The 24,735-nt window shown below is 44.0% G+C and overlaps 1 protein-coding gene across 4 annotated transcripts in view; it reads left to right on the forward strand.

Annotated features, from left to right (window-relative positions):
• FGGY (FGGY carbohydrate kinase domain containing) overlaps positions 1 to 24,735 on the forward strand; it is a 544,879-nt gene that overhangs the window by 353,526 nt on the left and 166,618 nt on the right. For all 4 annotated transcript variants that reach the window (XR_013487452.1, XM_020993102.2, XM_020993097.2 and 1 more), the window contains exon 8: positions 3,270 to 3,373. Coding sequence is in view for 3 of the 4 variants with exons in the window: in XM_020993102.2 (XP_020848761.1) it covers positions 3,270 to 3,373 (104 nt within the window). In the remaining variant the exon portion in view is untranslated. The remainder of the gene's footprint in view (positions 1 to 3,269; positions 3,374 to 24,735) is intronic.

A 24,735-nucleotide genomic window follows, 5' to 3' on the forward strand; every position in this document is an offset into this window, starting at 1 on the left:
TGTTCTCCCCCATTTAAGGGACCCTGTGGCTAGCATCTCCAGTTCCAGTAAACCATTTAACTTTGGATTAGCTTTTAGAAAGAAATATTTACTTCAAAGCTATAACAAGAAGAAACATTTAAACATTTCCCCCAATACCTTGGGTACATAATCCAACTCTCAGCTCTAGAGTGGGAAGGGGAATTGGGCTCACAATTTAACTCCATCCCTACATAGCATTAGTTCCATCATTTCAAGACCAAAGCCAGCAGTTCTGGCTTCTTCTGATCTCTATCCTCAAACTCATATTTCTCAGGTTCTTTATTGACTTGAATTCCTAGACTCCCAGATTTTTAGATCCTATCCTCCTGGGCCAGATGGGAAGCTCCACCCCTGTGCCTCTACTGGAAAAGGACAAAGAAAAATGGCACATGCCATGGGGATAGAAGAAAGGTGGGGGTAGTCCTCAGGCCCTCCCTTTCCCTATACCAAATGGTATAACCAACTCTGAATGAAAGAGCCCTTCATTCTCAGATGCCAATGTAGAAAAACCCAAAGGATACTCAGTCAGGCAGTTCAAAGACAGTTCTTACCATTGAGATAATAGAAAAAAGCTGCCCCCAAACCCACAGTAGGTCAGGTAAAATGTACATATGTGCTCCAGTCCTTCAGTCTCCCAGGAGCAGGTGTCTAGTGTCTTCCACCCGGGTGATGCCATATTGGGTGATCTGGGCATGTACTAAACCCTCCATTCCAACTCTATCTCCAGTTCTTGGTACAGTATCTGTCACATAGGACATGCTCAATAAATCCTTATGGACTGATTGCTTGGATATATAAAAATGGAATGCAGACAAATGCTAATTCTATTCTCTTCATCATAAACTATGTTATACAATATAACTTTACTTGGGACTCCATCAATCAGTATTACTTGCACATTTACAAATTAATGTTCAAAATAACAACTATTATTACTACTGCTATTGACATTTATAAAGAACTTCGAAATTTGCAAACAATAATCTGAGGACTTACAAAAATATTAAAGAAAGGAAGGAAACCAGCATTTATTAAGTGTCTACTATTTGCCAGGAACTGTGCTACAAATATTATCTCTTTGATCTTCACAACTACCCTGGGAGGCAGGTGCTATTATTTTCTCCATTTTCCTGTTGAGAAAACTGAGTCAGATAGTCCATAAGCATTTGTTAAGAACCTAATATATACCAAGCAAAGGACAATCCCTTCCCTCAAGGAGCTCACAGTCTAATGGGGTAACAAGTAAAACAGATCCCTGGTTGGGAAGGATCTTCCTCCTCAGATGTAGGATCATAGGCCAACACTTTCAGACACTTCTCTGTCTTAGAGATCGGTTTCCTCAGTGAACAGCTAGATTCTAGGTATTCTGTGAATCAGTGTGCCCTAAGACAGTAGCCAGAGAGCCCCCACCAATGCGTTTCTGTTTAGTGGTCAAATAGAAGGCACAATTACTTTAAAGCAAAGATATTTCTTAAAGTGGCATCATTGTTGTCTCCATCATTGTCAAAACAGGAACTAGTCATTTGCCCCACAAATCTAAGAAAGGTGATTTCCCACGAACACGCAGCTTCAGTGTAAGAAACATTCAGAGAGGTCCCATACTGTGTGACCCAGGCTCACATACAGCAGGGTGGTGACTGTAGCCTAGGGTGCTTCTTTGGAACCTCAGCGCTCCTCTAGACATGCCTTCCCTCTGGGGATCACAGCCTCAGCTAGACAGTCATCACTGTTTAGACGCAGTTTCTGCAGGATGGTATTTGTCTATAATCTCCGCCATCTGGAGCTCCTGATGCAGCTGAAATCCTCAGCTGCCCTCTCCTCCTTAAGGAAGAACAAATGTAGGAGGCTCCCTTATCTCAAAATGTAGTGGTTCTCTCTTTGTCCCATCTCTTTTAGATAAACTGCCTCCTCAGTTGTGCTCCCTCAAGATTTTAGCTGCTACTGAGGCTTGTTGTCTCCTGAGCAAGACATTCCTGTTAGTGACCAGTCTTAACCCTTTCTTTGGATCTGCTTCTGAGTCCAAAGTCTGGTCTTTGGAAACTTCATGTTTCCGTTTTCACTCTCTGAAGGCCAAGCTATAAATCAGGGAATGGTTATTTGCTAAATAATATAAATATAAAATTACTGAGAGAATTAAGCATTCTCAGGTTTTCAGCTCATAAATCCATTCTTCCAAGTAGAGATGGCTGGAAGGAAGTCCACAGGGACAAAGCCAAGTCCCAGGGTCAAGATCATTGTCTCTGTTACGTGGGCAATTCCATTCCTGGCCCTCTCTGATGAAGATGAGGCCTCAGGCCTAAAGTGGCCTTGTTCCACACCCTTCTAATACAACCACAGTTCAGACCACTTCATTTAACAGAGGACAGAACTGCTGCCCAGAGAATGAAGTGACCCCCTCCCCCCAACAAAGTGTTAAGCATCAGGGGCTGAATTTGAACTGACATCTTCTGACACTAAATCCAAGGACCTGGAGTCAGGAAAACCTGAATTCAAATTCAGCTTTGGACACTTGCTAGCTGTATGACCCTTGGGCAGATCAAGTAAATGCTGTCTGCCTCAATTTCCTCATCTGTAAAATATGTAAAATAGCACCTAAATCCCAGGGTTGTTGTAAGGATCAAATGAAATATATGCAAAATGTATAGCACGTTGCCCAGCACGAAGGAGGAGCTTAATAAATGCTTCCTTCCTTCCTTCCTTCCTTCCTTCCTTCCTTCCTTCCTTCCTTCCTTCCTTCCTTCCTTCCTTCCTTCCTTTCTTCTTTCCTACCTTCCTTCTTCAGGGTCACATAGCCAGTAAGTATCTGAGGTTGGATTTGAATTGGAATCTTCCTGATTCCAGGCCCAGTGTTCTATCCACTGCACCACAGTGTTTTCCCTGGTATGATGCAGGCTCCTTGATAGCAGGGAATATTTCATTTTTGTCTTCTTATTCCTAGCATCTAGTATGTAGGAAACACTTAATGAATGCTTTGTGACTGATTGGCTTGCTCTTCCCATATAGGAAACAGTCCTCAGTCAAGTAGCCCTGAAACATCAATTATTACCTATTTAACACTTGTAGTCTGGCCTTCCCATGGGAAGTCTTTCTCAATATTTTTCTTCTCTGAAAGGAGTATTTCATGTATGTGTATGTGTGTGTGTTGTCTGTGTGTTGTTGCTCTTAAAATATATACATATACATGCATATACATACATATACACACACACACATATATGTTGAAGAAATTTCATTTTGTTTTCACATAGGAGTGATTGGAGCAGATGTGAAAGGGTATAACCTACCCTGTGAAAACCAGCCAATTACCTCTCGTCTGGCTGTGATCTGTGGAACATCTTCTTGTCACATGGGGGTAAGTGAGAACCCAAGAACTCACAGCTGTGTTCTCTCTCTCTCTGTCTCTGTTTCTGTCTCTCTGTCTCTGTTTCTCTCTCTCACAGATACAGACACACAGACACACACAAACATACACATACAGACACAGACACACATACACAGAGTGGACTTGGTCTTTGGCCCCTCATCTTGACCTTCCTCTTTTCTCCCCTCTCCAACCTTTGATCTGAGACCAGGGGTCTCCTCCTTCAGTGCCTGTCCTTGATGTCCCTATTCAGGTTGGTCAGAGCTTTCCACAAAGGTTAAGTTCTGGGTTGAAAAGTCAGTTCTCCAAAGAAGGAAGGTCAGTGTCTGCAATGATATCATAGTGACCAGAGAGCACAGGCATGAATTTGGATCTGCAGATGCCAGCCCCCTTCCATCCTGCTCTTGACCTCGAAGACACTAATGTGTTACTGGGCAGCCCCTTCAGCAGAGCGCCTGTTTGCCTTGGCTAGGAGCCTCACTCTCTGTGTTCCTTCAATCAATATAAATCTCTCATCCTCAGAGCGGGGCCTAATGATCTGCAGAATTATGTTCTATATCAGGACTTCAAAAGAACACTGATAAGCAATTTTCGCTTTGTTAATTTTTCTCTATGAATTACTGAAAAGGCTTTCTCCCAGATTGCAGTTAAAATTTAGTGCCTGCCCTAAAATTTATATCTTCTTTAAATGCATGGGTCTGAAAGCATTCCATTTTGATAAGTACCCATTTCTACTGTATTTTTATTTAAAAGTCATTACTCTGTTAAATTGAGACTAACGACTCCCTGTATTTTCCCCAGATGAGGACAAAGGGGTAAGGGTTGGGGGAGAGGGGAGGCAAAGCTTAGAAGAGGAGGAAGGGAGGGAGGAGACATGGGCATAGAAATGAAGTGAACTTCTGTCTGGGGCAGGAGTTCTTAAAGGTTGGTGAGATAAGGGGGGGTGGGATGAGGATTATATCTTTATTTTTACTAACCTCTAACTGAAATTTAGCATTTCCTTAATTATTTAATTGCAATAATAGCTAGCATTTATATTTATATATTATAAAATTTGCAAAAATACTATTTCATTTGATCCTTACAACAACCCTCAGAGGTAAATGCTACTATCATTCCCATTTTACAGATCAGGAGACTGAGGCTAATAGAGCATAAATGACTTGACCAGGGCTACACTGTTATTAAGTGCCCAAGACTGAACTTGAATTCAGGTCTCCTTGATTCCAAATCCAAAGCTCTAGCCAATGTGCTACCTAGAGTTATTATGAGAAGGGAGTCTGTGGACTTCACCGGAATGCTAAATGGATCCAAGAAGCACGCAGATAAGGTCAGGAATCACTGGTTTAGGGGAAGGATCATTAACCCTGAAGACAGTGGGCAGCAATACTAAGACGTTCTCCATAACCTTAAGAAATAGAGGCCTTCTCATGATGGAAAATGCTATCCACATCCGAGAGAGAACTATGGAGTGTGAATGCAGATCGAAGCAGACTATTTGCTGTTTTTTCTCTTCTGTTGTGTTTTGTTTCCTCTTTCTGGTGGTTCTTCCTATTGGTTCTAATTCTTACTTACAACATCACTAATGTGAAAATATGTTTAATAGGAATGTATGTGTATAGCCTATATCAGATTGTGTGCCGTCTTGGGGAGGGAAATAGGGAGGCAGGAGGAGAAAAATTTAAAACTCAAAAGCTTATGGAAGTGATTGTGGATAAATCAAAATTATATATATACATATATATGTGTGTGTGTATATATATATATATATATATATATATATATATATATGTGTGTGTGTGTGTGTGTGTGTGTGTGTGTGTGTGTGTGTGTGTATAAAATAAGAAATAGAGGCCTTTATCATTGATCATTCAAGTAGGTTACACAGTGTCCCAGCCAAAGGAGCAGAGGATTAAAAGGCTGTATCCCTTCAATTAGAAATTGTCACTTCTTAGGGCTTTGAAGGATTTCTGGAACAAGCTTCAATTCTCTTATCTATATAAAAAGATTAGAGAAATAGTGAGGTAAAGTTGTGAGATCAAGTCCAGTAAAGATCAGTTGAAAGAACTGGGGTCGTGTCATTAGGGGAAGAGAAGACTGGGGGTCATGGTGGGCAACATGACAGATGTCTTCAACTGAGGGGTTGTCAAGTAGAAAGGGAAGTAGACTTTTTTTGTGCTTAGCACCAGAATACAAAACAAGAAGCATCTCGTGGAAGTTGGCAAGAGGGCAATTCAAGCTTTGCATTGGGAAAGGGGGAAGGGAGGGGATCAACTTCGCAATCATTTACTATCAAAAAATGAAATGTGCTGCTTTGGACCTTAGAATTGTCTTCCTCCTCAGGGGTCTTCAGGCTAAGGCTGAATGAGTGACTACTTGTCACAAGGGTTTTTTGGTGTTTTGTTTTGTTTTTTCTTGCTTTGAATATGATATGAATTTGTCTTTGATATCCCTTCCATCACTGAAATGCTATGTTTCTTCAGCCTTCAATAGCTAAATGGCAGAAATATCTACCCATCCACTTGGATTGGTTGTTCAACCACCAGGAAATCTGGCATGAATGACAAAGAGAAGAGAGAAGACGGAGAGAGAGAGAGAGAGAGAGAGAGAGAGAGAGAGAGAGAGAGAGAGAGAGAGAGAGAGAGAGAGAGAGAGATTAAGTACTCGCTGTTGATCAGGCTATGCTAAGCACTGGAGATACAAATACAATAAAAACAAGTTATCCCTACTTTCATTGAATTTATATTCTCATAGGGAAAGATAAAATATAAAAAAGGAGTCAGAAAGGGGAAGGGGGAGGAAAAGGAAGGAAAAAGGAGGGGAAAAGAAGGGGGGACCTGACTAGAGGAGGCAAGGTGCTGGTGAGGAACAGTCCAGAGAAGGAGTAGAGCTGGGGGAGAAGTGAGCGTCACTGGGGCGCTTTATGAAATGTTGGTTCCAACTAGAGACTCATCAATCAGCAGAGTAAGCCTGGAGGATGTGGAAATATTCATTGAGTGCTCTTTGTCAGGTACCTTACTAGATGCTGGGGATAGGAGGGGGAAAAATAATTCCTGCCCTTAAGGAGTTTGCATCCTGTTGAAATTGAAGGAGAAGCAATGCATACATACATGCATATATACATGCCCAAGTATATATGTATATATGTGTTGTTCCCCCCAATTCCCATATGTACCCAAAAAAGTAAATATAGAACATATACAAAGCAGAAGCATAGCCCCTGGGGAGTGCTAGTAACTGGGGGGCTCAGAATAGACTTTTTATAAAAAGAATGGGTTAGACTAGGTAATCTCTAAAGTCCCTTTCATCTCTCGAATTCTTGGAAACTATGGCTTCTCCAGAATGCCCCTTGAGGGGCTGAGCATGGACTATAGAACCATAGATTTCAAGCCAGAAAGGACCTTTGAGCTTACCTAGTCCATATCTCTGTCCTCTCTCTCTCTCTCTCTCTCTGTCTCTCTCTCTGTCTCTGTCTCTGTCTCTCCCTCTCCCTCTCTCTCTCTTTCTCTTTAGCTCTCCCTCTCTGTCATAAATGAGGAAACTGCAACTCCAAGGAGTTAGTAGACCAAGGTGGGACTCCAACCTCCATTCTCTGACTCCAAATTCTGTACCCTTTCCAATGAACCATGACCTTTATTGATTAATTGATTGGCTGAAGTCATTGATAAAGGTGGCATAAAAGCCTCCATTGTGTTTATATTGACAATATGTCTTCTAGGTATCTTGAAGGGTGGCAAGTGAGAAGCAAAGCCATTTCTCTGCTTGGTCCTTTTGTCTCTGCACTTGTATATACACTTCAGGCAAAAAGGGGCTGGGCCATTCTTTCCTCACACATGGCAATAAAGCCAGTCAATGTACCTAACCTGAACTTGTCAACGTCTTTCTGTTTGTTATCATGGCTCAGTGGAATGTGCCTAAGCTCAATGTGCCCTGTTATCCACCAGTCTATTAGGAATCCCTTCTCCAGGGATTCCCTTCCCAGCCAGCAATGCTCAGGACCTTTTAGCCATATAGCTGATAGTTGTGTTAGGCTGAATATCATTCAGTAAAACAGACATGTTTTATCAATCTGTTAACAACAACAACAAAAAAAAGGGGTGGAGTGGGATTTCATGAGAACTGGAAAGTATATTCATTTTAAGGAAAATTTCCAGCTCAGTGCAAAAAAAATGCAAATGTGTCAAAATGACTTCAGCAAATTGAGAATGTGGTTATTAACAGTAATTTTGAAGATATAGACATGTAAACATTTGTGCAGAGATTAAAATTAGATTTGCAGTGAATAACTTTGATGGGACCTTGTGAGAGAGAAGGGCGAGAGGGGGTGGTGGGAAGGAAGAGACAGAGATACAGAGATACAAAAAGATACACAGGAAGAGATGAAGAAAGAGGCAGCATCTAGTAGAAAACCTGAGAAAGGAGGTAATTCAGCATTTTTAAGAGAGAGAGAGAAAGGAGGGAGAGAGAAAGAACAGAGAGAAAAAGGCATAGATGGGAGGACAGTGCCACATTTCAGGTCTGTTGGGGGCTGAAGAGGAAAGGAACAAAGCTGCTGTGGGTCACTGATTTGCCCTTTCTTGTTGTTCTGTCATTTTTCATTCATGTCTGACTCTTTGTGATCCCATTTGGTGTTTTCTTGGCAGAAATACTACAGCAGTTTGCCATTTCCTTCTCCAGCTCATTTTATAGATGAGGAAACTGAGGCAAACAAGGGGAAGTGACTTGCCCAGCGTCACACAGCTATTCTGTGTCTGAGGCCAGATTTGAACTCAGGTCTTCCTGACGCCAAGCCTAGCACTCTAGCCACTGTACCACCCAACTGCTCCTGGGATGGAGACTGAACAAGAGGAATTCCTGCCTGTTCCTTCCGGTCTCATTCCCATTACTTCCACCCTAATGAGGTTTCTGGTAATTGCCTTCACTCTTATCAGAATCCACATAGCCCCCTCCTTCCTACATATTCTATATTTCAGTTTCAAGGTCATTCCAGAGGGTGTCCAGGGATGGATAGTTTTAAATTGGAAACACCCGACCCTATTAACTACAGAAAGCGCACTCTTTGTTGTCAGCTCTTTCTGATACCTATCGTTCCATCCACAGCCGAATTGGAGGCTACCCCCATTAAAACAGAAGTAGGCCAGAGGAGCTGAGTTCAAATCCCACCACTAGGGCTCACTACCTGTACCGTCTTGGAAAAGTCACAACTTCCAGGTGCCTCAGTTTCTTCATCATGAGAAGGTTGGTTTGGTGTCCTCTGAGATTCCTTCCAATTCTAGAGCTATGCTCTGATCCCTTTCCTCTTCAAAACACTCAAAATACATTAGAGTGTTCACTGATAAGCAGAATGTCAGGAAGCTTTTAATCTTCCTTATCAACACTTTGTTTTCATCATTTTCTCAGTGGAATCATCCTCATGGGCAGTGAGGTGGCACAGTGGATAGAGCTCCGGGCCTTGGGTCGGAAAGACCTGAGTTCAAATCTGGTCTCGGATACTTATTAGATATATGACCCTGCGTGAGTCCCTTAGCCCTGTTTGCCTTAGTTTCTTCATCTGTAAAATGGAGGCAATAATAGCCCCTACCTCATTGGATTGCTGTGAGGATCCACTGAGATAATGTTTAGAAATGCTCAGCCCAGTGCTTGGCACAAGGTAAGTGCTGCACAATCATATCTTATTGTTTTTGTCGTTATCGTTGTCATCCATGGGAAGCCAAGTGGTAGACAACACGAAATGTAAAACATTTTAAAAGAAGGCTCTTCTCTAACCCCCCATGTTGATGTCCTTTGTTAAAGTTTCTCTTTGTGTGAACATTTTAACCATGATATACTTCAAGACCCCGGTGATTTATAGTTTCATCGGTGTCCAACGAGGTAGAGTGGAAAGAACAAAGAGATGGAATTAAGACAACCCAGGTCCCAAACCCACCTGTGATGTTTACTGCCATGTGACCTTGGGTAAATAATTTCATTTCTCCAGGCCTCAGTTTACATGTCTGTAAATGAGGGAGGGAGTGTATGACATGACCTCTGAGCTCCTTTCTAGCTTATAACAACATTAAAAAAAAAGACGTATAGTAACTGCTCACTTGCCTGCCCAGCCCTGGGCCAGGGCTAGGGAGACAGCGACAAAACCACACAGTGTCTCCCCTCAAGAAGTTTCTTTCCATTCTGCTTGGGGGAAGGGCAGCGCAAGTTACAACATGCACACAAAAATTACTGTAGTGGGGTGACTGACCAAACAGAGGCCCCAACGGGCCAAACTAGTATTTTTATTCGGTGGTGACCGAGGTGGGGATCACTGGCCATTTCCCTTCTCCCCTTAAATTATCAAATGGGGCATGTGTAAAGTGCTTCACAAATCTTAAAACACTATGTCAGCGTTAGCTGTTGTTACCCAACCAAGTGAAAACCCAGCTGCATTTCAGGAGGGAGTCTAGCTAAGAAGGTTTGGGGGAGGAGGCAGCAATCTCATGTAGAAGGAACCCCGAATGTGCTCGGGGAGAAGCTAGGCAGTCTATAGGCTTGAGTCTCAAATCCCTCAGGACTGAATTCCTTTACAAGATTTAGATAAAATGCCAGATCCCCAAATCAGTAGGGCCCTCAGAAGCCAATGATTGCACTCCAGATGCCCAGATCTTTGCTGAAGACCTCTGATGCCCTTGTTCAGTGTTCAGATGGTGCCATCTTGGCCCAGCCTGCTGGGGAAGCAGGGCCCACTTCTTCTTTGGGATTTCTTTATCTGTGCATGTCTATACTGTACCCAGCAATACAAAGGATGTGAGGCAATAGCAGGACCTTTAGCTCGATACCAAAGCAACCGCAGTCGCCTACAATGAACTCTACCTTTTTTTTTTAATTAGGGCCATAAAATGCAACTTTATGATGGCCATGTTTTGCTAGAAATATATTTCCCCCTTTGTACAGAGGGGCCTTGGGGGCAAAGGAGATTAATCATCAGCTTTCATTTAATGCAGCCAGTGAGAGACCGTGCGGTCAGACTGGCATCAAAACATGCCTTTGATCTCCCTCAGGTGCTCAGGGCCCCAGCAAGCCAGCAACAATAACACCTTTGTGAGACGATCAGAGACGGGCAGGCCAGAGAAAAATGCTTTCTGGGGAAACTCAAGGCCCCTCTTTGTTGTGGTTTTGGCAAACAGAGCTGCCAACTGTCAGGAGAAATTCAGGAAACACAGAACAGGGGTGAAAGTGGGGCATGGATTTTTCTGAGGAGGTCCCCACAGGGTGGTTTGTAGGATGTGCTGTCTACCCCTTTTCCTTCTCCATTTTTCTCATCCCTCCCTTTCCCCCCTTTTTTCTGATGTTTCCAGTTAGGTAGGTTGCAACAGCCAAGCCTCCCAGGAGTAAGTCAATGCTGGCCCAAGGATGTTTCTTTTTAAATTACCCCCAAAGCCTCAGTAAATGTGGAGGATCTCCCTGGCCTAGCTTTGTGTGATTTCCAAGAATCTGGAAAAATAGCCTGAAGTTGAAAACATAAGACTTACTAATCAAGCCTTTGATATTTTAGAAGATACAAATGTAAGCCATGCATTTATCATCCATGAGGATGATTTAATTAACAAGAGAAATGTTTCACCCTCCTCCCTCCCCCTGCAAGCAGAGTCGTGTGTTTATCTTATTGAAAACAAAGCCACTTGGATCCAAAGATGACACATGGCAGAGGTGAGCCAGACCCTGGCGGGGGCGGGGAGGAGGCACAGGGCTCGGGAGGAATCGGCCTTTGCTCCATCCCCACCACCTACTTTCAGAATCCAGCAGATGCAGCTGTCAGTCATGTAAATGCTTCTCCCAGTATGAATGCACATGGTGGGAGAGAATTTGTGAAGCCTGGGAAATTGACTCAAATCTTGAATTTCTCAGAACTGAAAACATTCGAATACATTGGGCAAAATGTAGAATTATAAACTCAGAGTGACAAGGAAGGAAAGAAGGAAGGAAGGAAGGAAGGAAGGAAGGAAGGAGGAAGGAAGAAAGGAAGGAAGGAAGGAAGAAAGGAAGGAAGGAAGGAAGGAAGGAGGGAAGGAGGGAAGAAGAAGTAGAAGAAGATGAAGGAGGAGGAGGAGGAGGAAGGAAAGAAAAAAGAGGGAAGAAGAAGAAGGAAGAGCAGGAGGAAGAAGAAGGAAAGAAGGAAAGAAGGAAGGAAAGAGAGTAGAAGAAGATGAAGAAGGAGGAGGAGGAAGGAAGGAAAGAAAAAAGAGTGAAGAAGAAGAAGGAAGAGGAGGAGGAGAAAGAAGGAAGGAAGGAAAGAGGGAAGAAGAAGAAGGAAGAGGATGAGGAGGAAGAAGGAAGGAAGGAAGGAAACATTTATTAAGTGCTTACTATGTGTCAGGCATGATGCACCTTATCTCTCCTTTTAGATCGTGAGCTCTTTGAGACCATGGACTATCTTTTGGCTTTGTTTCTATCCCCGGCACTTAACACAATGTCTGGTCTATAGTAGGTGCTTAATAAATGTATATTGATTGATTAAACAATGGTATTACAAATATAAGCAAAATGAAAGATAGCCACTGTCCTTGTGGACCTTATATTCTAATGGAAGAAGACCATATACAGAAGGAAGCTGAAACATGCAGTCGTGAATGGGACATAGCTTTGAAGTCCAGAAATTTAGGAGCAGAAATGGGAGGTGAATGAATATGGATCATCCTGGACCACTTCTACCACTTCCAATCTATGGGACTTCATTCAAGTGTCTTAGACTATATGGGGCTCAGTTTCCCTGACCAGAAATGAGAATTACAGTAAATAATAGTGCACTAGGCTTGGAATCAATAAGAGCCTAGTTCCAATTCCACCTCAGATACTGACTAGCTCTGTGACCCTGGGTAACTTTCTTAGCCTCTCAGTGCCTTAATCTCCTCATGCACAAAATAAGGCGGTGGGGACTAAATGAATTCTTCAGTCTCCTTCCAGCACTCTAATCTATGATCTAACCTAGTCAGAGATGGCTTGTGATCTACCTCAGCATAGGGAGCTCCCAATGCTGATGAATTCATCCTTCACATATTTCTATATTAGAAATTCATGGGTATTTCCAGCAACCCTCATTGGCAGAGCTGTGGGTATCCAGAACTTTCAGCAGGAAGAAGTGGTAATGGCCATTGGCAAGGACCAGAGAGACAGCAGGACAGTGGAAACATGGCCAGTTTTAGCTCTTATCTCCTCTCTGGGTGGCAAGGAGCTCAGAGAGAATTCCTCTTCCAGGCTGTCCTGGAGTCATCCCCCAGAAAACCCACTCTCTAATCAAATTGCCAGTGATTCTGTGCAGCCTCACCTTGAGGTACTGGTTGGAGGCGGGGAATGAAGATTCAGCCCTCTCCCGAAGAGCAGCTTCCTAACATGCCTTCTGGTGTCCAGAAATAACAAGGGGTCTGGGGCCTGGTGGCTCCTTGCCCATATATACAAACCCCAAATGAAGGGATTAAGGGCCTGGGGATGGACGGCTTATGGGCTGGAGTGGGGGGAGAGAGACTCAGGCTACCTTCACAGCTGCTGCTCGCATCCTCCCACCTGCTCTTGGAAAGAAATCAGGAACTTTTGCCTGGGAGGGAACTGATCCCACAACTTTCCCAGGCCCTAAATTCAGTTTGTAAAAGTGAAGGAAAAGGAGGCAAATGTCTCCTCCTTTCCAGAGATCATTTTAAAATCCAAGATACCTGGTACACTGACTTTTCTTTTTCAGAGGGAAAATATTTTCTTAATCTGGCAATGAGGGAATTGGTCACAAATACACATATACACACATATGCACACACATGTGCACAAACACGTACGCACACACATATCACATGTCACTGATTTTTGGTTCCCAAAGTTTTATGTCCCAGTTCAATTATTCTGGAAAGAGCCATGACTTCTCAGTGAACAGAAAGCACCCTTTGTCAGACTCTACCCTGTGATCCCCGCTTCCATACATCTGATTAAAATTGTGGAATGAAAGTCGGGGTCAGCTGGGGGGTGCAGGGGATAGAGTACTAGGCCTGGAGTCAGGAAGATCTGAATTTACATCTGGTCTCAGACAAGTACTAGCTGTGTGACCCTGGGCAAGTCATTTAACCCTGCTTGCCTCAGTTTCCTCAACTGTAAAATGGTCTGGAGAAGGAAATGGCAAACCACTCTGGTATCTTTGCTGAGGAAACCTCCGATGGGGTCATGAAGAGCTGAACACAGCTGCACAACAGCAGCAAGAACACAGAAGTCAGAGGTGCCAGTAGACAAAGCTACTTCCAGTGAAATCACGAAGGACGCGGCTGCTGCTCGTTCCCTTGGTGCAATGTGAGGAAATGAATGCCTTTGCACCATCCTGTAAGATGAGAGCTCTGCCTCCAGCTGGCTTTGGGCTCTCACCAGGAGCATCCCTTATGGCCTTCTCACCCTGCAACATTCCTCCACCACACCAGCCACCTTCTCCCATTGGTGAGCTCCTCTTGGGGACCTCCATTTTGGGGAAGGGCCCAGCTTGGCCATTCTCCGTCGCCATCCTGGCTCTTGCCCTGACTTTTGGACTTTGACACCATAACCCCTTGAGCACCTTCCCCCTCCCTTACACACCTTCTTTTTTTTGCATCTCATCTTCCCCCATTTGAATAGAAGATCCTTCAGGGCAGGAAGTACTTTTTTTGTTATACTTATATCTCAGCACTTAACCCAATGTCTGGCACGTAGCAAGTGCTTAATAAAATGCTTCTTGCCTAGTCTTACTATGGAAGTCTAAGGGGCCTTCTGAAGATGGTGGCGCCTCTAAGGATCCTAATGACATATCAGACCTCAGATTCTCACTTTGCTTTTTTACATCTTGCTTTATCACTACATCACCCTTCAACTTTATTTCATTGTTAGAGGTCTCCAAGGTAGAGAGTGGTATGGAAAGAGGTTGAAGATGATCGGTATGGAAAGAGGTTGAAGATGATCAGTCCTCAGGAGAATGGAAGGACTTAAGAGGTTGAGGATGATCAGTCCTCAGGAGAATGGAAGGACTTGGAGCATGGAAATGTTGGAACAGAAATGAGTACGCTCTCTTCAAAGGCCCAATCTGAGGCAAACTGAGTAGACAGGTGAGCATCAAGACGCCCAGGCACAATATGGGGTGTGGTGGGCAGCTAAGTGAGAGTCAAGATGCTCAGGTCCAATCTGGGGTACATTGGGCAGCCAGGTAAGAGTCAGCATGCTCACAGATCTGGTCCCAACAATATTCAAAGGACCTACCTGACCTGATAGAGGAAGACAACCAAGCTGATGACGAATCACAGAGTCTAGGCCGAGAGCTTGGAAGGGCCTTTGGAGGCCATCCAGCCCACCTACTTCATGCTACAGTTGAGGAAACTGAGATCCTTATTTGCCCAAAGTCACAAAGATAGAGTCAGACCTATGATTCAAAGTGAATTCCTTTGATTCTCCATCCAGTGTGCTGCTTTCTGTCATGCAGACCAGGCCATAGGTTTGGTTGAAAGAACTGAGGCTGCTTAACATGGAGAAGATGTGGTGGGACACAATAGTTGTTTTCAAATATCTGAAAGGCCATCATATAGAAAATGGATCAACGGTGCTCTGCTCGATCCCGAGGGACAGAGCTCCTAGCAGTGGGGGAAAGTGGCAAAGAAGCTTACTGAGGCTCGATGTCAGGAGAATCTGCCTCATAATTAGCATTGTCCCAAAAAGTGGAATGGGCTTTTCCCAATGGTGGTGTGTTCCCTTTGAGCCAAGCCTGGATGCAGGCAGGTCAGATCAGAATGAGGGATCGTTGCTTTTCAGACCAGAGAGTCACATTACTAAACTCTTATACAGAGTAGGAATTGAAGATATTCAGTTCACTTTTAAAAACAAAACAAAACAAAACAAAAAACCCAAATCCTAAGACTAATTTAGTGAGAGGATATGGATAGAGAGGGCAGCTAGGTGGTGCCATAATTCGTATAGCACTTGGCCTGGAGTCAGGAAAATCTAATTTCAAATGTGACCTCAGACACTTGCTAGCTATGTGACCCTGGGCAAGTCACTTAACCTTGTTTACCTCAGTTTCCTCATCTGCAAAATGAGCTGGAGAAAGAAATGGCAAACTACTCCAGTATCTTTGCCAAGAAAACCCCAAAAGGGGTTGCAAAGAGTCAGACACAACTAAAATGACTGAACAACAATAACAAAATGGATAGAGAGCTGGACTTGAAACGAGGGAGCCAAGTTCAAGTCTCACTCCTGAAACATGCCAATTGTGAACCCGGGCAAGTTCCTAAATCTTCCAGTACTCTAAGCAGCTCTCTAAGATGATAGGCTGCAGAGAAGGTACCAACACGCACTAGTGGAGAGAGTTTCATCACCTGGGAGTTCCTTTATACCAGTGAAAACACAGGTCCAATTCCTAAATTCATGAACATGTACAAGGGATATTTGTTTTTCTTAGTGATGCAATCCTTCCCTCAAAAGGCTTAAAAACACATGTAGAGTGAGCATGTGCATGAATTGTTGTAGTGCCCATTAAAATATAAGGAAGATGAGGCCAGGCGAAAGCAGCCCAAGAAATCTGTCTTATGCAGAGCAGACCTTTTACAAAGGCAGGTTGAAAGGAATTGAATGTGAGTAAGGAAGAAGGAGAAAGGAAGGAAACACACCTTTCAATTGCCCTTCAGCCTGTTTTTAATGTTTTTTTTACAAATCTTTCTTGTTTGATGATATTAGAAGGAGAGTCCACTTCTGGGTCAGGGAAGTTTCCTGGACAAGCTTGGAGCTAAGCTTTCCCTTTCCTGAAGGAAGACTGGATTTTGTTAAGCAGAAACCAGAGGGACGGTCCATTTTGGACATGTAGAGTCAGGGTGTCCACACCCAATAGGGAAGGAGGAATCACAGAATCACCTGTACCAAAAGCTTTCTCAGCCTTTTCTTGGCTTTTGCGTATCATCTTTCCCCATTAGACCGTAAGTTCCTTGAAGGCAGGGTCTGGCACAAAGCAGGCACTTAAGAAATGCTGACTCCTTAACTGACTAGAGAATGCTTCACTGTAGTCAGGGCAGAGGAAAAGTGAAGAGGAGTCATGAGAAATCCACATGGAATGAGAGATGTTGGAGGACCTTGAATGCCAAGGTAAAACCTTTGCATTTTACACGGTGGGCAAAGGAGAAGGACTGAACATTCTAGAGGAAGGGAGGGGCATGGTAATACAAAAAGAAGGTTCCTTTGACACTTCAGTGTGGAGGATGGATGGCAGAGAGGGAAAGACAGGAGACGGGAGACCAGAGCCTCAAACCAGCCTTTGGCATGAGCTGAGTCAGGTGATTAGGTCTGGTGCTTAGGTGTTCTTTTGAACCACTGATATTACCTCAAGCAAAAACAAATCCTGTTTCTGGATCTGAGCCAATTCTGGAGGAGAGGCTGCCTTGCTCAATAGCTTTACGTGACTCTGTTATACAGTCAAGTCTTAATTCACTGAAATGTTTGGGGAATGGCATGTTCTAGTTCATGTTAACTCAGGATTAAGCATATCTTATCTGTTATGGGGTCTCTGGCTCAGATACTTTTGAGCTGCAAATCTCAGGATGCTAAAGCTGTATCACAAATTTAACCAAATATGTGATGAGAGGGCAAGCGCCCTAATCTCAAAGTCAGCAGCGCTGAGTTCAAATTTTGCCTCTTTTTCTTAATAGCCATGTGATTTGAAGCAAGTTTTTACCCTTTTTAAGCCTCAGTTTTCTCATCTGTAAAATGTCAAAAGGGGAACGTTAATGACAGCACCCCAGGTCTGCTTCCCAGGTCTACTGTAAGGAAAGTACTTTGTTAGCCTTGAAGGCGAATTGTAAAATATTTTCTATTACTAATTATGATCTACTTCTCAGGCTTAATCAAGGTAATCACATGCAATGACATATGAAAGGGGATTTAGAGAGTATAAAGTAATGGATAAATGTCAGAGATTAATGACCAGCCCTTCCCAGCATTCCTCACTTCGGTGCCTAGGCCATTTCAATCACAGAAGAGGCACTCGATGTGCACCTGATTGAAATCTTCACATAGGCTGTCCCCTCCACTCTGCCACTGCCTTCTCTGCATTTGTTTTCTTTTTTGGCTAGGCAATGGGGTTAAATGACTTGCCCATGGTCACTGCTAGTACGTGTTATGTATATGAGGCCGGATTTGAACTCAGGTTCTCCTGACTCCAAAGCTGGTTCTCTATTCACTATACCACCTGGCTGCCCCCTTCTTTGAGTATGGTCCTGGCTCTGACAGTCTCTATCCCAGCCTTGCCCTGAGCTCATCAAGCCTGGACTATGGTGATGGCCTCTTGGTTAATCTTCCTGCCTCAATACTCTCCCCAATCCAGTCTCTCCTCCACTTGGCTGCCAGGTTGATGTTCCTAGTGGGCAGGTCTGACCAGGTCATTGTTGACTCATTTCAGTCGTGTCCAACTCTCCATGACCCCATTTGGGATTTTCTTGGTCAAGATCCTGGAGCGGTTGGCCATTTCCTTTTCCAGGTCATTTTACAGATGAGGAAACTGAGGCAAACAGGTTCAAGTGACTTGCCCAGGGTCACACGGCTATTCAGTGTCCGAGGCCAGATATGACCTTATAAACTGTCACATGCCACTACTGTGGCTCTGGGGCCAAATATAAAAATCCTCTCTTTGGCTTTTAAAGCCTTTCGTAATATGGGCATTCCCTACCTTTCTAGTCTTACTCCTTACCCCACTACCCTGCTCCCCCAGTGCTCTGGCATCCAGTGACGCTGGTCAGTGACTCCTGGCTGTTCCTCCAACAGGATCCTTTCACTCGGCTCCGGCGCTTTCCCTGGCTGGCCCCCATGCCTGGACTGCTCCCCCTCCTCATCTCTGCCTCCTTTGAGTCTTAGCAGAAGTCACCTTCTCCTCAGCCTACTTAATTGTAATGCCTTCCCCCAAAGTCTTGTCTATCTAATTTTTATCTTGTCTATTGAAATCTTATTTGTTAGGGCAGCTAGGTGGCGCCACAGTGCATAGAGCTGTAGGACTTGAGTCAGGAAAACTCCTCTCCCTAAGTTCAAATCCAGCCACAGACAATTTACTAGCTGGGTGACCCTGATCAAGTCATTTTACTCTGTCTGCCTCAGTTTCCTCATCTACAAATGAGCTGGAGAAGGAAATGGCAAACTACTCTAGTATCTTTGCCAAGAAAACCCTAAACGGGTTCACAAAGAATAGGACATGATTGAAAAATGACTAAACAACATATCTTATTTGTACATAGCTGATTGCATGCTTTCACCCCCTTTAGACTGTGAGCTTGAGAAGAAGGTTGGGTTTGTTTTGCCTTTCTGTGAATTCTTAGCAAGGTGCACTTAGCCTGACACATAGTAGGTGCTTAAAAAATACTTGTTGACTTCTAAACTCCCTCCCAGCTCCCATTCTAAGATACCTTTTTGCACCAATATGATAGAGTGCTCAGCTTGGGATCAGGAAGACTGAAGTGTAAATCCTACCTTAGAGACATTTACTGGCTGTGTGACCTGGGCAAGTCACTTTGCTATTTCAGCTGCAATTTCCTCATCTGTAAAATGGGGTTAATAATAGGACTTACCTTCCACAGTTGTTGAGGGGATCAGATGGGATAACATACAACCACCCCAGTACTTTTGCCAAGAAAATCCCATATAGGGTAATTTCATCTATATGTGTGTGTGTGTGTGTGTGTATACACACACACACATATATATGTATACACACACATACATATATACATACACACATACATATATACATATACATATACATATATACATACACACATATATACATATATACACATACATATATGTGTGTACACATATATGTACACACATATACATATGTGTGTGTATGCATGTATGTTTGTATAAAGCATTTTGCTAACCTGGAAGCACTATCTAAATGTTCCTATTGTTAATGTTGTTATTCTTATGGCCCAAGACTTATTCCAACTCTCACAATTACAGGGTTTGGATTTTCTAGCAGGTTTTTTTTCCCTAGTCATTAGACCTAGCTGACTCAGACCCATTGCACTTTACTTTGCCTGGGGTCTGAAGAATGAGAAGGTGCTTTCTGGAAGGGAGAGGGCTGAAGGCCTTTGTGCCCAGGTGCCTCCTTCTCTGAGGACAATGGGCTCCTAAGTCCTGATTTCAGAGCTTGTCGATGCCTGGAGCCCTGCCCCCTCCCCCCCCACACGCTCATTACCACTAATAGAGCCCTTGTTCCCTTTCTCCCCTTCCTCCTCCTCCTTGTCCTCTCTCCCAGAGCCCAGCATGCCTGGGACGTGCCCTGGGAGGGAAGTACATGCAGAGGTGGGGCCCGCTGAGGCGGCTGGCTCACAATGTTCTCCCAGGCTGATCTCTGTAATCTCAGTGGGAGCTGGCCCGCCAGTGGCTTGAAGTGTATGTTGGCTCTGTGTCTACACAGGAGCCGCCCCCTGGAACATGCCACGTTGTTGGAGGCCCAGACTTCTGAGTGATGCCCATAGCAGGCTTGCTTAGCTTCCTGGAACCGCCGCAAAGAGCCAAAGGGCAGAGTGTGGCCCATGCCCGCCAGCCAGCTTTGTCTAACCCGGGATGGTGGCACTGGACAGGGTGGAATTCCCAGCCCCCAGCCCTGAGCATGCTCTGAGCCCAGGACAAGCAGCCACAGTCTGAAGCCCTGGAGAGACAGACAAGGATGGAGCCCAAGCAAGGCCCAGCTCTACCAATTGGCTTGAGCCCAGCATTTCCTCTCACCTTCTTCCTGACCAGGAAAGAGGAAGAGGCCAAAAGAACCTAAAAACAAAAGGATAAAACACAAGGAAGGGAAGCCTGAGGTCTTTATCCCAAGCCTGGGGCTCAGGGCAGAGAGACTAGATTTCTTATTTCTCCCTCCCACTAGGCTTCTACAATCCTTCTCTTTGGGGAGGCCCAGAGCTCCCAAGTGTAACAATAGTAGTAAACAACCATGCTGCTGTGGCCCTCTCTGGGGAGCAGAGGAAATTCGGTAGCCCTGGAGACTCCTGATTTCTTTTCCTCCTTTTCCCTCTCGATTCTGCTGTCATATACCACGCCTAGCCTTCTAAAAACCAAAGGCTGACAGCTCAGTGGATGAAAATATCAGGCTTGTTTGTCTGATTGTTGGGGGTTTGGGGGGGTCTTAAAAATATAGAGAATTTTACATTTATGTTATACATCATACATATATATGTATATATATATATATGTATGTGTATATATATGTATGTGTATATATATATGTATGTGTATATATGTATATATATATATATATATATATATATATATAAAATTCAATGCAACAAATATTTATTAGCAACATCTTAGACAGATAATGTGGTTTGGAAGAGTATGAAAGACCCTTATTATTTTCATACTTCTTATCATCATCATCAGTGCCACTGTGAGCAGGTCCCAGCCTCATCCTGGATGTGTGACAGACCTAGGCTACAGAAGTGTGTTTCTGCCCATCCCACATGATGAAGATAGGCAAGGAAGGGTTAATTCCTGGCACAGCCAGGTTCAGGGGAGGGAGGGAAGGAGGAGGGAGCTGTTATTTTTAACCAGATGTTCCTTTTCCTTATCATAACTTCCCTCTTTCTCCAGCTTTGGCCAGGGGAATTCCCTTTCTCATCTCATTTTATTTACACATCTCTAATGAAAATGTTCATGTGTGGCTCTTTTTTTCCCTTTCTTTTTCTTTCTATGCCATCCAGAGGTACTGAAAGGTTGTCTGAGTCTCTGTTCTTTCTCTTGATTTCAACTAGTTTAGTGGTTAAGACCCCAGGGGAGGAGGGTGGGGGGAGGGGAGTCTTACTGATGAAGGAGCCCTGGAGAGCTAGCTAGTGCCCTTTGGCTATAGGGATTGGCCTCTGAGAAGGGCTCTGGGCCAATCCACAAGACAGACATCAAGGGGAGCGGGGGGAGATGCCAGAGAAGACGCCGGCATGTAGCAGCCAATGAGAAGTGCCCCCAAGGTGGGAATCAACCCAGGTCACTAAGGATGACTTAAAAAAAAACACCCAGTTATGTAGGGATTAGATCAGGAAAGTGAAACCAGGCGTGGAGGTGCAGCTCTCCGGAGGTTTAACTTGTAACAGGAAAGTATCCTTCAATTACACTTCACAGGAGAGAAGGAACAAGGCATCTGTCACCCCCTGATGGAGAGAGAGGGAAAGAGAACAGGGAAATCTGAAGTGGCAGAGATGTCTGTAGACTGGGGAGCTGAAGGAACCCTGGAGGAGGGCTCATCTAACACACCTTCATTTCGTAAATGAGGAAACAGGCTCAGAGAAGGCAGTGACTTCTTTGGTAGTATACAGTGAGTAAGTCTCGGAAGCCATAACTTCTGACTCCCAGTCCAGCATGCCATGTGTCTTTAGTTTGGAGGTGGGATTGTTTTCTTGGGGGCGGGGGGGAACAGTGAGTAGATAGATGATAGATAGATAGATAGATAGATAGATAGATAGATAGATAGATAGATAGATAGATAGATAGATACACAGATAGATACATAGATAGATAGATACATAGATAGACAAATAGATAGATGGATGATTCAATTCAACAATATTGGCACCCTCTCAGTAAAGAATAGTGCCTCTCCCCCTAAAAATTACCTTGTATTTCTTTTGTATTTGGCTTGTGTAGACCTCCATGTTGTCTACCCCCATCACCCCACCCTTGCCTCCCACCTCCATAGAATGTCAGCTCTGTGGGAGATAGGACTCATCTCATGCTTGGCTTTGCCTCTCCTGCCCGTTTTATAGTGCTGGCACAGAGTAGACATTTAACTAATGATGATCCATTGATGGTTAGAATGTAAGCTGTTAGGTTGCAGGGACTATTAAGCCTTCATTATTGTATACCTAGAATCTAGTTTGGAACCTGGTACCTGGTAAACACTGACAAATGCTTTGCAAGTTGAGTTGCTATAGTTGAGTAGTTTTCAGTCATATCTGACTCTCTGTGACCCCATTTGGGGTTTTGTTGGCAAAGATACTGGAATGGTTTGTCATTTCCTTCTCCAGCTCATTTGACAGATGAGGAAAATGAGGCAAGCAAGGTTAAACAACTTGCCCATGATCATATAGCTAATAAGGGTCTAAGGCTGGATTTGAACTCAGGTCTTCCTGACTTCATACCTGATTGAGCCACCTAGCTGCTCAAAGTCAGGAAGACCTGAGTTCAAATCCAGCCTCAGATACTTCCTAGCTGTGTGACCCTGGGCAAGTCAGTTAACCTGTTTGCTTCATTTTCCTCATCTGTCAAATGATCTGGGAAGGAAATGGCAAACCACTCCAGCATCTCGGCCAAGAAAACCCCAAATCAGGTCACGGAGAGTCAGACATGACTGAACAATTCAACAACAACCACGACACACAGTGGATGCTTCATCTGTGTCTGTTATATTAAATTGAACTGGACAGAATGACCCCAGTAAGCCTGCTGTGGGTGGAGCACTGGCTTTGGGACTGGAGCAGATATAAGGTGGAGAAGAGCAGACACTTGGCCCTCACCTGTGTGCAGTCTGATGAGATATCAGCAAACACAGACCTCCGCTTACTTAGCAAGCGCCTTGTGCCTAAGAGACGGTGAAACAAGGGGCTGAACCAGATCACCTGGAGAGGGGATGGGAGACCTTGGTGGCAAAGGGAGGAGGCCATGGGAGAGGTGACATGTAAGTGGGTTATTGCTGGCAGGTCCCCAGCCAGGGCCAATCCTGACAGAGCAATTTGACTTCCTTCTGTGATCGAGTGTCAGACCTCTGAGATCAGGGGGAAGCCGAAATGTAATCTAATCTCCCTGGCCTTTAATGGGTCCTTGGAGTCTTTCCCTGCTAGCATTTGCGTCAATAGGCAGGGACACACGGACAATGTCTATACAAAACATCTGGTCAGTTCAATCATGGCCAGTTGCATCCAGGGACCTGGTTATTTGATACTAACAGAGAAAATAACGAGTAGATAGAATATTTTTAGTTTGTTTTTTTTTTTTTTCACTTTCTCACTAGTTGTTTTTAGCAGGGAGTGGACAGGGTTGTAAGCTAAACCATAATTATTTTCTTCTAGAACTGGACTTGGGTTCGAATCTTGTCCTTCTGCTTTGTGAACTCTCTGTGCCCCACTCAGTTCCTAAACATGAAAATTGAGGTGCCTGGACTAGATTGCTGTTAACTCCCTCTCTGGCTCTAGACCCACCCCTCATATTCTTTTAGCTGCCACTGAGGAAGCTTGGCCCTCCCTAGTTTGTGCCAGAGGGGCATAGATTTAGAGACAAAAGAGTCCTTACAGGCCAGAGGGCTCAACCCTTTCATTTTACAGATGTATAAACTGAGGCACAGAAAGGTTAAGTGAGTTGTCTATGGTCACACAGCTAGTGCCTGAGACATGATTTCAATCCTGGTCTTCCTGACTCCAAGTACAGTGACCTTAACGCCACATATAGCTCACTTAAAGTGTTTTCTGTTTCGTTTCTATCATCACCTCTCAGTAACACTGCTAATAGATTCATTAAAGGTTACATTCAATCAAGGGAGATGACTTTTAAGGTCCCTGGAACATAGGACTATAGTTCACTCTAATGCATTTATCATGTAATCATGGGTATCATGGTTATCTGTGTTGGTGCTTTGTAACCCAGTTAGAATAGGAGCTCCATGAGGGCAACCTGGGCCTTCTAGGAACTTTCCAACTCCTATGAACAAATGTACTGAAAGTGTTTGTTGGGAGCGGGGGAGCTTCTGGCCCAGGGCAACTCCCTCAACTTCCACTTCCACTCCCTTAAATTGACTGGGGTCCTCAGACTCTTGGAAACTTTGGCCTTGCTCTTAGCACTCCAGGAAAGATGAACCCACAAAGTAACCACACAGTTGTGCTCTAGAGCAGGGACTTTTCAATTTTTCGTGTGTCACATGACCCTTTGGCAGGCTGGTAGTTGGTGATAATAATGCTTAGCTTTTTGGGGGGCTTTAAAGTGTGCAAAGCACTTTACAAATATTATCTCATTTGATTCTTACAACAAGCCTGGAAAGGAGGTGCTATTATTATCCCCATTTTATAGATGAGCAAACTGAGGCAGGCAGTTTAAGTAACTTGCTCAAGGTCACACAACTAGTGAATGTCTGAGGTCAGATTTTAGTGTAGGCCTCCTGACTATAGTCCAGGGCTCTATCCAATGACTTTACCTATGGACAAAGTCATGCTTTTGAAAAATTGAAAGAAATACTACATTTCAGTGAGAGGGTGATGAAAATATAGATGTAATTGTTTTTTTTCTCATTCAAGTTCATGGACCCCTTGAAAAGGGTCTGTCATCCTCAGGATAAGATTCCGTACTTTAATAGGAACTATGAAATGAAAATTAGA

The sequence above is a fragment of the Phascolarctos cinereus genome, unplaced genomic scaffold, assembly GCF_003287225.1.
Source record: "Phascolarctos cinereus isolate Bilbo 61053 unplaced genomic scaffold, phaCin_HiC Scaffold_5;HRSCAF=322, whole genome shotgun sequence".
NCBI classification, from domain to species: Eukaryota; Metazoa; Chordata; class Mammalia; order Diprotodontia; family Phascolarctidae; genus Phascolarctos; species Phascolarctos cinereus.